The sequence below is a fragment of the Coptis chinensis genome, chromosome 3 (assembly GCF_015680905.1).
Source record: "Coptis chinensis isolate HL-2020 chromosome 3, ASM1568090v1, whole genome shotgun sequence".
NCBI lineage: Eukaryota > Viridiplantae > Streptophyta > Magnoliopsida > Ranunculales > Ranunculaceae > Coptis > Coptis chinensis.
In genome coordinates, this window is record NC_141458.1 from 38,363,326 (window position 1) to 38,375,492 (window position 12,167).

Below are 12,167 nucleotides of genomic sequence, written 5' to 3' on the forward strand. Positions count from 1 at the left end.
ATTTTAAATTCAAGGTATGTAATCGTAAAGTGCTTCACACAATAATAAACGCAAACAGATTTATCTGATTGGACTCAAATAGACTTATTTAAGTACTAAACACAAATAGACTTATCTGATTGGTCAGCAACGACCTGGTTGCCATTCATCGATTTGACAGATTATTTTCCTCCAATTGCCACTTTCGATTGATTGACGCTGCAATCTTATGGGCTCCGGTAGATTTCCACTTCAATTACACGCTTCGTGAGCTTGGAAATTGAAATCTTTAGAAAAATTGAGAGTAGAGTAGATGATGAATTTCCAAGAAATTCGATCTACAGACGGCGCCAATGTAAAGGTAATTATTGGGCAAACCTTACATGTGTTGATGATTTGGGTAGAATGATATGGACCGAAGTTAAACGGATTGAACATTATCGGGCCATATATTTAACTGGAATCAAGTATAACGTAGTTCATTGTTTGGATTCGAAAGTGATAGAGAGATCGATGGTGAACGGAGAAGATGGAGAGTGGAGAAGAAGCCTGTCCTCCCCCCCCCCCTTAGAGAGTGGAGAGGAAATATATAACATTCCCTCTCCATTCATAGCAGTTGAATGAGATCTATTTTTGGTGCTCCATTCATTGATGATATTTAGTATTGTATTGATAACTATGCATGTATTCACGTTTAAATTGAAATAATCCAATAAGTTAGTGTCAAGATATGATTAATGACGATGACACGTGTCGTAAATATATTGATAACAATATATGCCCCTCATACTCTCCTAAAGATTAAAGATGCTCTTATTCACTAAGAAGGGCTTAAATAACCGAACTTAGAAAGGCGTGAATATGCATTATTAACATGTTTTTATCATAGGTGAATGGAGCCTCCTTTTAGGTGCATTGAGATGTGGACTAGTTTGATCAATCGAGTCTACTCGAAAAAAAAAAACCCTGAGGCTAATAAGAAGCCAAAATCCAATCCAACGAACAGCGAACAATCGATATGATACGTGGCAAGACCTAACCCTCATTCAGTCTCCATAAATCCCCTCTCTTCCATAAATTTTTCCTTCCCCTCGACATTTTAATTTTTTCTTATCTCTTCATTTTCAACGCCTCAATGGCCACGTCATCAGCTCAAATCCACATTCTAGGCACCCTAAACAACTTCCCCTCCTCCAGTCTCACAAAAAACCATGTAACATTTCTAAGTAGTTCCTCATCCATCGGCTTCTTAAAACTCAACCGGAATATAAAACGAACCCGAACCCGAAGCGGACCGGTTCGGGTTGTTAATGAAAAAGTAGTGGGTATAGATTTGGGGACAACGAATTCAGCAGTAGCAGCAATGGAAGGTGGGAAACCAACAATTGTAACTAACGCGGAAGGTCAACGGACTACGCCATCTGTTGTCGCGTATACTAAGAATGGGGATAGACTTGTTGGCCAGATTGCCAAAAGACAAGCGGTTGTTAATCCTGAGAATACTTTTTTTAGTGTCAAGAGATTTATTGGTAGGAAAATGAGTGAAGTTGATGAGGAGTCCAAACAGGTTTCTTATAGAGTTGTTAGAGATGATAATGGGAATGTTAAACTTGATTGTCCTGCTATTGGCAAACAATTTGCTGCTGAAGAGATTTCAGCTCAGGTATGTTTTCTATTTTAATTTCTGCCTAGAATGTTTTAGTAGAGGGATAGGAATGTGTAAATTTTTTAGATTGATTATTCTAGTCTAGTTTATGATGAAGTCATGCGACTTATGTGGTATGCTATTATTAGGTCTTGAGAAAGCTCGTTGATGATGCGTCGAAATTTTTGAATGATAAAGTGACTAAAGCTGTAGTTACAGTACCAGCATACTTTAATGATTCTCAGAGGACGGCAACAAAGGATGCCGGTCGTATTGCAGGGCTTGAAGTTCTGCGTATTATCAATGAGCCTACTGCTGCTTCTTTGGCTTATGGCTTTGAGAAGAAAAACAATGAAACCATTCTTGTATTTGACCTTGGAGGTGGTACCTTTGATGTTTCAGGTATTGTCAAGTGTTAACTGAAAATTTATTTTATGTTCCATAATGTCTCTTGAAAACTGATCCTTGTGAAGTCCATTAGCATACATTGGGTATAACTGAAAAATGCAGTCACAAGGCAAAAAAATAGATAGTAAAGTTGTGCTACTGATTTCTAGAAAAGTTTACTTATCATGTTATGGATTTCAACCAGTAAGCTTTTTCCTGATTGGGCCCGAGTAATTTTGGACTTAGTGTTGTCCATAGAGAAAGAATCTTTCTCTCAACAAGTTGTTAAAACTAAGCATTTTGGTTTCGTTGGACATTGCCCAATTAAAGTGGGTCTGAAAAACAGGTATAGGTCAGCCTGGTGGTGGCATGATTGTTGGGTTTCCATTTTGAAATTCTTACTTAAATACTTGCCTGCTTTTATTGCAGTCCTTGAGGTTGGTGATGGAGTATTTGAGGTGTTATCTACATCTGGAGATACACATCTTGGTGGAGATGACTTTGACAAGGTTTGTTCGCATCTGTTTACTCTTTCAGGTCTTAATTTTAATAATGTAACTTGTGATCCTCCAGTAACTAATATCTATTCTTTAATATGAACAGAGAGTTGTTGATTGGCTTGCTTTGAGCTTCAAAAGGGATGAAGGTATTGATCTTTTGAAGGACAAGCAGGCTCTTCAGCGTCTCACCGAGACAGCTGAGAAAGCCAAGATGGAGTTGTCATCTTTGACGCAAGCTAATATCAGGTTTGTTTATTGTCCTTTTTGTTTTATGTTGTTTCTGTGTGTTTCTTGTTCGTTATTGCATCTGTGTAATTTGCTATTTATTTTCCTTTTCTTGTGGTGATCTTTGCTAGTTTACCTTTCATCACGGCAACTGCCGATGGACCTAAACACATTGAGACCACCCTTACTAGGGCCAAGTTTGAAGAACTGTGTTCGGACCTCCTTGACAGGTATATGACTTTCTATTTGTTAGAGTGTGATACACCATATTGTGTATGTGTGTGAGCGTGGCTATGAATACTGGCACACAGCTTTTAATACATATGTGCTCATGTTTCCATGAACCATTTTTTGTATTGGATTGTCATTGGTCCCCTGTGTTTTATCGCTTTCATTGAGGTTGTACTGCATTTAATTTAACTTTTGGGTTGTTTTGTAGGGTCAAAACACCAGTCGAGAATTCCTTAAGGGATGCGAAACTCTCATTTAAAGACTTGGACGAGGTAATCCTTGTTGGTGGATCAACACGTATCCCAGCTGTTCAGGAACTTGTTAGGAAGCTGACCGGAAAAGAACCCAATGTCACTGTCAATCCGGATGAAGTTGTTGCTCTAGGAGCAGCAGTTCAGGTCAGTTTCATTATCATTCTTTGATAAGTCACCTAATTTGATTTCTTTTTCCCATGAACAAATCGAATTGCTTGTACTAAAAACTATTCGATATGAATTTTATTAATATATGCTGTTGTAATTCTTGCATTAGGCTGGTGTCTTGTCTGGAGATGTTAGCGACATTGTGCTCTTGGATGTCACACCATTATCTATTGGTTTGGAGACTTTGGGTGGTGTCATGACAAAAATCATTCCTAGAAACACAACTTTACCCACTTCCAAATCTGAAGTGTTCTCCACAGCTGCAGATGGACAGACAAGTGTCGAGATTAATGTCCTTCAGGGGGAAAGAGAGTTCGTAAGAGATAACAAATCTTTAGGCAGTTTCCGGTTGGATGGTATTCCCCCGGCTCCACGTGGTGTCCCTCAAATTGAAGTTAAATTTGACATTGATGCAAATGGTATTCTTTCCGTTACTGCTGTTGACAAGGGCACAGGGAAGAAGCAGGACATCACTATTACTGGTGCTAGTACTTTGCCTAATGATGAGGTACATTCTCTTACAGTCTTACCTTGTTTTTCTTTTGTATTTTAATTTGTGTTTACTTTTGGTTTTACTAGATAGCTTGAGCGCTACTTGTGTTATTGAGTTTATACCCTGATTAATCAAACTGTTCACTGGAATAACTTAGGTGTGTTTCTTGTGAACTCAAATTCAAGGATCTGCATCTTGAGGTGAATTCATAAGTTGAGGCCTTGATGTTTATAAATTAATGCCACTCTTAGTCCGAGTGATTGGTGGATTAGATAAAAAGTTTATCCTATATGCATATCCAAGGAGTGAATAAATAATTACACCTTAACATGATTTTAACTGGAAAAGCCTCTCCATGGAATTGCTTAAATTCCATGACAGGGTTTCAGCACTATATGGTTTAGTACGATTCATAGCCAACCTATCCAACTCACCTGCATACTAAGGCACCAGAAAACCGGTTTTTGAGGGGTTTTGCCCTCACTTAGTTTGAGGAAACAATCAAGTCCCTGCTTGTTGTGCAGATGCACATCCCTACGTTGTCAGCCTTGTCCATACTGTTGAGCACCAATACAGTAACATAATCCTTCCTAGGCCCAGAAATTTTGTCATTGTGTATGGGTTTGCAAAATTTGGGAATGCATGTTGCTTACATATGCCTATTTGCTTCATGGGCGAGATCATCGTATATAGCATATGCATCTTCACACTTTTACCCTTGCATTTGCCAGTTTTATCTGGTTTTAGACTCTTGGCTATAGCACGTGTGTAAAAGTTGAATTATATCTCATATTTTGTGGATTGTATATGCATTTTACCCTTGTTCCCTTCAATTCCTTGACCTGGATTCTTCTTCCTGTGTAAGCAACAGACGTTGTGTTAGCTGTTGTTCCTATTAAAACTCATACACACCTTACAACGGTTGATTGAATGATATATCCAGGTGCAAAGGATGGTAAGCGAAGCAGAGAAGTTTGCGAAGGAGGACAAGGAGAAGAGAGACGCCATAGATACAAAGAACCAAGCAGATTCTGTTGTCTACCAGACAGAGAAGCAGCTCAAGGAGTTGGGCGACAAGGTCCCTGCTCCAGTCAAGGAGAAGGTTGAAGCTAAGCTTGGAGAACTTAAGGAAGCCATCTCTGGGGGATCAACACAAGCCATCAAGGATGCCATGGCAACCCTCAACCAGGAAGTCATGCAACTTGGTCAGTCCCTTTATAACCAACCTGGTGCCACAGGTGGTGCTCCTGGTGCTGCACCTGGCACTGATGCTGGGCCTTCAGGACCTACAGGATCAGCTGACAAGGGCCCTGATGGTGATGTAATTGATGCCGACTTTACTGACAGCAAGTGAGTGAGAGATATAACTTTTAGACGTCTTTTTTGTCAGGTCTCGTCATTGACGTGTATACATTGATTTTCCAAGAATGGAGTACACCATGGGAGTGGTTTTGTTGTGGCAGATTTAGCGGAGAGGATAAAACATTAGAAAACAAATAGTATTACCATTCAATGTTGGAGGTGTTTTCCATTGTGTTGATATACACTATCTGCTTTGTAGCATAGATGATTGTTGCAAGTCTTCATTAGGTTATGTAAACGCTTCTTTACTAAATTATTGAGTTATGGGCGTGGTCTGATGATGTCCGAGTTGTTTATGTTCAAAATGTTTGTCTTGCCTTTGTAGCCGGTTAAAACGTTAAAATCGGCAACTAATGCATAAGACAAAGATATATCGGTAACTCGGTGTTTTCTAAATTTCGAAGTAAACTTTTAAGAGGGCGTAGTAGGGTTGAAGAGTAAAGAGTATATAAGTTGTGTCTAAACTATCGTTTTTGATAAATAAGAATGGCTACGTCATCTGCACAAACTCATCTTATTGGCACTGCTTCAAACTTTCTTTCATCGAAAAACAAGTACGTGAATACACCAAGAACCAGTGTTTCCTTCAGCAGTGGATCATCCTTTGGAATACCACGTACTGCTTTCTTGAAACTCAAAACAAACGTAAAAAGAGACCATGCAAGAGTTGGTCCAGTTAGGGTTGTGAATGAGAAAGCTGTTGGTATTGATCTTGGTACAACTAACTCAGCTGTTGCTGCTATAGAAGGTGGGAAACCTACTATAGTTTCTAACGCTGAGGGACAACGAACAACGCCGTCTGTTGTTGCGTATACTAAGAATGGTGATAGGCTTGTTGGACAGATTGCCAAAAGACAGTCTGTTGTTAATCCGGAGAATACGTTTTTTAGTGTTAAGAGGTTTATTGGAAGGAAGATGGATGAAGTTGGTGAGGAGTCCAAACAGGTTTCTTACAGTGTTGTTAATGATAGCAATGGGAATGTTAAACTTGATTGTCCTGCTATCGGGAAACAATTTGCTGCAGAGGAAATTTCTGCTCAGGTGTGCCTTTCTGTTTTTTTTTTATTTTATATATCTCATCTATAATTAAGTTGTCTTATATGTACTAGATTAGATCTTAGCCTACAAGGTTTGCTATGGTGTTGTAAAGATATTTAATTTGATACTAGTGAATGTTTTCGCAATGATAACTTATAATGTGAAGGTACATGTTTTTTATTCCTAGATTGATACATTAGAGGAATATGCAAATTATAGAAATATAGTTTAACTTACACCACTTCCCTTTCTCATGAAAATCCAATGGAGGACTACGCAGTATGTGGTATACAAAAGTTAAAGCAGACTCTGGTTCATGGCTCCTTTTGGAGTTTCGAGCTTTTAAAAGCACAAAGCTATATAGCTGATACTAAATTTATTCTTTAGTGATTACGAATTTTGGGGATGTCTACACCAAATGGTGATTTTGTCCCAAACAAATTGAATTTAGTTGCGATTTTGTGGTAGTTCAGTGGAATTGGAGTTTCCTACTATTTCTGTTTCTTTGTGTTTCGCTTCTAATCTCCTTTTTATATTTGCCTGATATGTTGACATCTTTCTATTGGTGTTAGGTCTTGAGAAAGCTTGTTGATGACACGTCAAAGTTTTTCAATACAAAGGTGACTAAAGCTGTAGTTACAGTGCCTGCGTACTTTGACGATTCCCAGAGGACAGCAACAAAGGATGCCGGTCGTATTGCAGGATTAGAAGTCCTTCGTATTGTCAATGAACCTACTGCTGCTTCATTTGCATATGGGCTTGATAAAAAGAATGTTGAAACCATTTTAGTCTTTGACCTTGGAGGCGGTACTTTTGATGTTTCAGGTATTGATGCATTATTAAATACTCATTTAGCCCCCATCTTTCTTGTGTTCTGCATTCCAATTCTATGAGTTGCTTAAAACTGCTACAGTAACTTTATCTATGCTTGTTGCACTTGCCAATTAATTTTTTCTTTTGTACCTTCATTGTGTCTAAGCAGCAATATTTTGTTATTTTACTTCTTCCTTCTGTGGTTTTGGTGATGCTTGTGTGGCATAAAAAAAACCTTATTATTAGGACCTAATCTAATACCACGGTTTCCAAAGCACTCAGCTGAAAAGTTGACTTCTCCAGGTAAAGAGGAGATAACCACATGGTTTGATGATGATAGGGTACTCTCCCATCTTCTCAAGACTCATGGATCATTATTCCCGCTAGTACATGGTTCCCCTTGCTGATAGAGCTCAATATGTGTCCTTGATCATCGAACATCACTCCAATGCCTATGGGGCCTGGAATCCTTCTTGCAGCACTATCTTTCTTCATTTCTGTGAAGTTAATGGATGTGGTTACCATCTACATCCCATGATGGATGGAACCTTTACTGTCCTTGCACTCATATTCAACCTCTTAAAAATCATGATATCTGAAACCTTGTTAAACAGCGCACCTTTGACAGCTTTCCTGAACAGTGTATCCAATATCTCACTTGTTAATTGAATCGAGACATGGAAAAAGAAATTTCTTCCTAGACAACCTTGTTGCATTTCCCAAGAACTTTAATTATCCGTAAACCCCTAATGATCGTGCTTTTAGCATCAGCTTTTGAGAGAGCTGCTTGTGGATTGTTGAAATCTAGTCTAGATGATATTGAAATATTTCAGACAGCCATCGCCATACTTCCTTGCATACAAGAAAATCCTAGATCAAATGATACTTGTTTCCTCAGCTGCATTATACAGGTAACACCTTGACACTAGTCTAACACCCCTCCTCTGGAATTCTATCACGACAAAGCCTCCAAACTAACCCAACTAGCCTAGGATGCACAACCTTCCTTCATAAATTTATACCACTAGGTCTTCATTTCTTTCTTTCTAATTTTCTCAAAAGTACTAGGCATAAAGTATTTACCCTTTGAATCGAATTTCCATACTAGTGTATTAGTAGCTCTGGGTTTCAGGCTGCGAAGGGTTCATTCCCCTTGGCTCCAAAGGTCTGTTAGGTTTGCCTGAACTGATCTGGAATTTCTCTTGCCCACACCTACCATTTCTCCACAAAACAATTTTTTATGACCTAATCGGCTTTATCTGGAACCTTATGAATTACCCCTCTGATATTCATCCAGATGGATGATTATCTATGGTATTTAACATGTGACTATGATCGCATCTTATACTTGTTTCTCATGAAAATATGAAGGGGTCTTCTCTGGTCAGGAATACCTAAGCTAACTTCATAAGTAAACCCTGATTCACTAGCTTTAAATTTTTTTCAACTCAAGCCCTCCTTCCATGGGATTAGAACATGATTCACACATTAGCGTCACATTTTTCATAGTATCTGGGATACCCTTCCATATACAATTCCTCAAAGTCTCACATTGTTTCACAGGATGTGCTGGCCACCTGTAAATGCTCGTGTTATATATTAGTTTTACTAGAGTTTGCTAGTATGTTGGAATGACAATATAATACTATCAGCCCAATCAATGGCCTTCTTCCCAACTTTCTTAATCAATAGATCTCAGTGTAACCTTTGATCCTTCTCTGCACCAACGGGACTCCAAGATACTTATCATGGAGGTCACTTGTGTTCATTCAAACAATGCCTAATGATTTCGTACTTGAGAAAAGAACTAAAAGTATGGAGATGTAAAATCTCGGGCTTGTAGATAGGAAAAAAAGAAGAGGTTGCTAAGGATATCAGGGTTCTTGATTTGCAGAAGGAACAGAACTAGGAGTCCTTATCGATGCGTCATCACCCTTCTTTTGTTTTAATAGCGGTGTCAATGTGGATGTGTCTCACTAGTTTGTGAGGTACTTTGACTTGATGCACACTGCTTTGTAAGGGTCGGTGGCCCTGGAATACAGGTTTGCAAATAACTGCATGGTTAAGTTTATGAAAATATAACAAGCTTTCGTTGTTCATCTGTGTTGTTTTGGTATAGTTATAGATATTTTTCTAAGTGCAATATCTGTGATAGGCGATACTTCTTTTGATTCATTCTTTTTTGTACATGTCTACAATCTTAGGTTAAACAGGTGGTAATTTGTGGTCCATTGTCATGGTTCTTGTGTGAATACTTGCCTGATTTTATTGCAGTCCTTGAGTTTGGTGATGGAGTGTTTGAGGTGCTGTCGACGTCTGGAGATACACATTTAGGTGGTGATGACTTTGACAAGGTAAGCATACATCGCTTTACGTTAAGCTGAATGTTTTCTTTCGTGTTGTCTTTATTTTAAGAATGTTATAATGGATCATATCCAAAACTAATATCTAAACATCTTCAAACCGGCCAGAGAATTGTTGATTGGCTTGCCTTGAGCTTCAAAAGAGACGAAGGTATTGATCTTTTGAAGGATAAACAAGCTCTTCAGCGTCTCACTGAGTGTGCTGAAAAAGCCAAAATGGATTTGTCATCCTTGACACAAGCTAATATAAGGTTTGCTGGTTTTTCTTGTGTTTTCTATTGATCTCTCTATATTCCTTGCTCACTATTGAAGTGTCTAATTTTCTTTTTGGCCTAATTTTTGCTAGTATACCTTTCATCACCGCAACTACAGATGGCCCAAAACACATTGAAACCACCCTTACGAGGGCCAAGTTTGAGGAGTTGTGTTCGGACCTTCTTGACAGGTGCGGAACTTTTGGTGAATATGGTCATACATCATATTTCTATGTAACTTGGAATTTGATAAAATGTAGATTTTATTTTTAAATAGCTCATCTTCAGATGGTACAATTTTTTGATTTGTTATCTCCGTTTGACATTTTGGTGTTTTATTGCTCGCCATGAGGTTTATCCTTCATTTAAAGAATTATTGTATTTTTTTTCCTTAGGCTTAAAGTACCAGTTGAGAGCGCCTTAAGGGATGCCAAACTCTCCTACAAGGACTTGAATGAGGTGATCCTTGTTGGTGGATCAACACGTATTCCAGCTGTTCAGGAACTAGTAAGGAAATTGACTGGAAAAGAAGCCAATGTCACAGTCAATCCTGACGAAGCTGTTGCTCTTGGAGCAGCAGTTCAGGTGAGTGTTGTTATCCCTCTTTTTCTTGAGCCCATTTTATTCTAGTGGATACTGTGATTCAACATGGTGAAAACTTTGAGAAGAGTTATGTTACACCTGCTTGGCTGGTTCTATTAGTAACTTTATTTCTAAATTTGTACTTTAGGCTGGTATCTTGTCTGGAGATATTACTGACGTCGTGATCATAGACACAACATCAGTGTCCATTGGATTGGAGACTTTGGGCGGTATAATGACGAAAATCATTCCCAGAAACACAAAATTGCCCGCTTCCAAATCGGAAGTATTCTCTACGGCAGCAGATGGGCAGACAAGTGTTGAGATAAACGTCCTTCAGGGTGAAAGAGAGTTTGTAAAGGATAACAAATCTCTGGGAAGCTTCCGTTTGGATGGTATACCACCAGCCCCACGTGGTGTCCCTCAAATTGAAGTTAGATTTGACATTGATGCCAATGGTATTCTTTCGGTAACGGCTGCTGACAAGGGCACAGGAAAGAAGCAGGATATCACTATTACTGGTGCTAGTACTTTGCCTAAAGAGGAGGTATGCTATCATCTATGATCCTTGATTTTTTGTTTGCAAATGCTTAATGTTGTAGTACAAACAACGAGCTTGTAGTGGTGCTATTAAACCGTCTATGTCTGCTAGTTCAGTTTGTGGCACATATTGCCACAGACCTGGTTGTGGTACCCACCAGTACCAGGGGTGTGGGGATGGTTTGAAATGGTAGTAGCATTATCAACTGTTTTCTTACTTGTAAATTAACCATTTTGAGGGACACCTTAGTGGCATGTTAAGGGGAGCGGGGTTTGTTTGATTTGTAAATCCCTTAAGACTCCACTGTGGTGGGATTGACTATTGGCTACGAATGATTTCTTGGGATTAGCCGTCTTGTTTGCTAGACTAGACAACCATAACTGTACAGTGGTTTATATATTTATGCTGATAATAAACCTTCTTGAATATTATATTTTAAAACGTTTGTGTAATGAATCTGTACAGGTTGAGAGGATGGTGAGAGAAGCCGAGAAGTACGAAAAGGAGGACAAGGAGAAGAGAGATGCCATAGACACAAAGAACCAAGCGGATTCTGTTGTCTACCAGACAGAGAAGCAACTAAAGGAGTTAGGAGACAAGGTCCCTGCTCCTATCAAGGAGAAGGTAGAGGCTAAGCTTGGAGAACTGAAGGAAGCCGTCTCTGGGGGATCAACCCAAGCCATCAAGGATGGTATGGCTGCACTCAACCAGGAAGTGATGCAGCTTGGTCAGTCCCTTTACAATCAACCTGCTGCACCTGCTGCTGGTTCTGGTGCTGCACCTGGCAGTGAGGCTGGGCCTTCAGGGTCAGCTGGCAAGGGTCCTAATGCTGGAGATGTCATTGATGCTGAATTTAAAGACAGTGAATGAGCGTGCTACATGTCTTTTCAGTTTTCAACATTTTCTTTAATTGTTAGTGTATAATGTGATTCTTTAAGGATTGACGATGAAATAGTTAATTTAATGACAGTGAATGAGCGTGCTACATGGCAAGTTGTTTACTTGAGAGATAATGGACACAATAAGGGAAAATGGTACTTCATCTTCACTCGGTATGTTTTTACATCTACACATTTTTTTTCCTAATCTGAACAAATTTGACACTCATTTTTTTTACTAATTTGAACAAATTTGGAATTTATTAGAAGGACGCATGAAAAATTAACCCCAACAAACTTGCCAGAGATAATGGGCTAACAAAAAATTGCTGTTATTTTGAGCCTCGAATTTGGATCGGATTACATCGACGTAAATTCATTACAATACCGGTTGATGGAGCCGTTCGAACTCACCGAGTATAGTAATAATTCAATTCCCCCAATATTTCATATA

The 12,167-nt window shown here is 38.9% G+C and overlaps 2 protein-coding genes across 2 annotated transcripts; both read left to right on the forward strand.

Annotated features, from left to right (window-relative positions):
• The first annotated feature begins 891 nt into the window (after nucleotides 1–891).
• LOC147509519 (stromal 70 kDa heat shock-related protein, chloroplastic) lies at nucleotides 892–5,549 on the forward strand. The gene is made up of 8 exons (XM_086601780.1): nucleotides 892–1,642; nucleotides 1,774–2,026; nucleotides 2,441–2,520; nucleotides 2,615–2,757; nucleotides 2,868–2,966; nucleotides 3,176–3,365; nucleotides 3,499–3,897; nucleotides 4,826–5,549. The coding sequence occupies exons 1-8, from the start codon at nucleotides 1,115–1,117 to the stop codon at nucleotides 5,234–5,236; spliced, it is 2,103 nt and encodes a 700-aa protein (XP_086457906.1). The 5' UTR covers nucleotides 892–1,114; the 3' UTR covers nucleotides 5,237–5,549.
• An 80-nt stretch (nucleotides 5,550–5,629) lies between these two features.
• LOC147509520 (stromal 70 kDa heat shock-related protein, chloroplastic-like) lies at nucleotides 5,630–11,883 on the forward strand. Its single transcript, XM_086601779.1, has 8 exons — nucleotides 5,630–6,285; nucleotides 6,855–7,107; nucleotides 9,370–9,449; nucleotides 9,567–9,709; nucleotides 9,805–9,903; nucleotides 10,108–10,297; nucleotides 10,443–10,841; nucleotides 11,301–11,883. The coding sequence occupies exons 1-8, from the start codon at nucleotides 5,731–5,733 to the stop codon at nucleotides 11,703–11,705; spliced, it is 2,124 nt and encodes a 707-aa protein (XP_086457905.1). The 5' UTR covers nucleotides 5,630–5,730; the 3' UTR covers nucleotides 11,706–11,883.
• Nucleotides 11,884–12,167: the final 284 nt, after the last annotated feature.

Coding starts and splice junctions, on each gene's coding strand:
- LOC147509519 (XM_086601780.1), top strand. CDS start 1,115: ATGGCCACGTCATCAGCTCAAATCCACATTCTAGGCACCCTAAACAAC. Junction 2,027..2,440: donor TGGTACCTTTGATGTTTCAG/GTATTGTCAAGT, acceptor CTTTTATTGCAG/TCCTTGAGGTTGGTGATGGA. Junction 2,521..2,614: donor GTGGAGATGACTTTGACAAG/GTTTGTTCGCAT, acceptor TAATATGAACAG/AGAGTTGTTGATTGGCTTGC.
- LOC147509520 (XM_086601779.1), top strand. CDS start 5,731: ATGGCTACGTCATCTGCACAAACTCATCTTATTGGCACTGCTTCAAAC. Junction 6,286..6,854: donor CAGAGGAAATTTCTGCTCAG/GTGTGCCTTTCT, acceptor TATTGGTGTTAG/GTCTTGAGAAAGCTTGTTGA. Junction 10,298..10,442: donor CTCTTGGAGCAGCAGTTCAG/GTGAGTGTTGTT, acceptor TTTGTACTTTAG/GCTGGTATCTTGTCTGGAGA.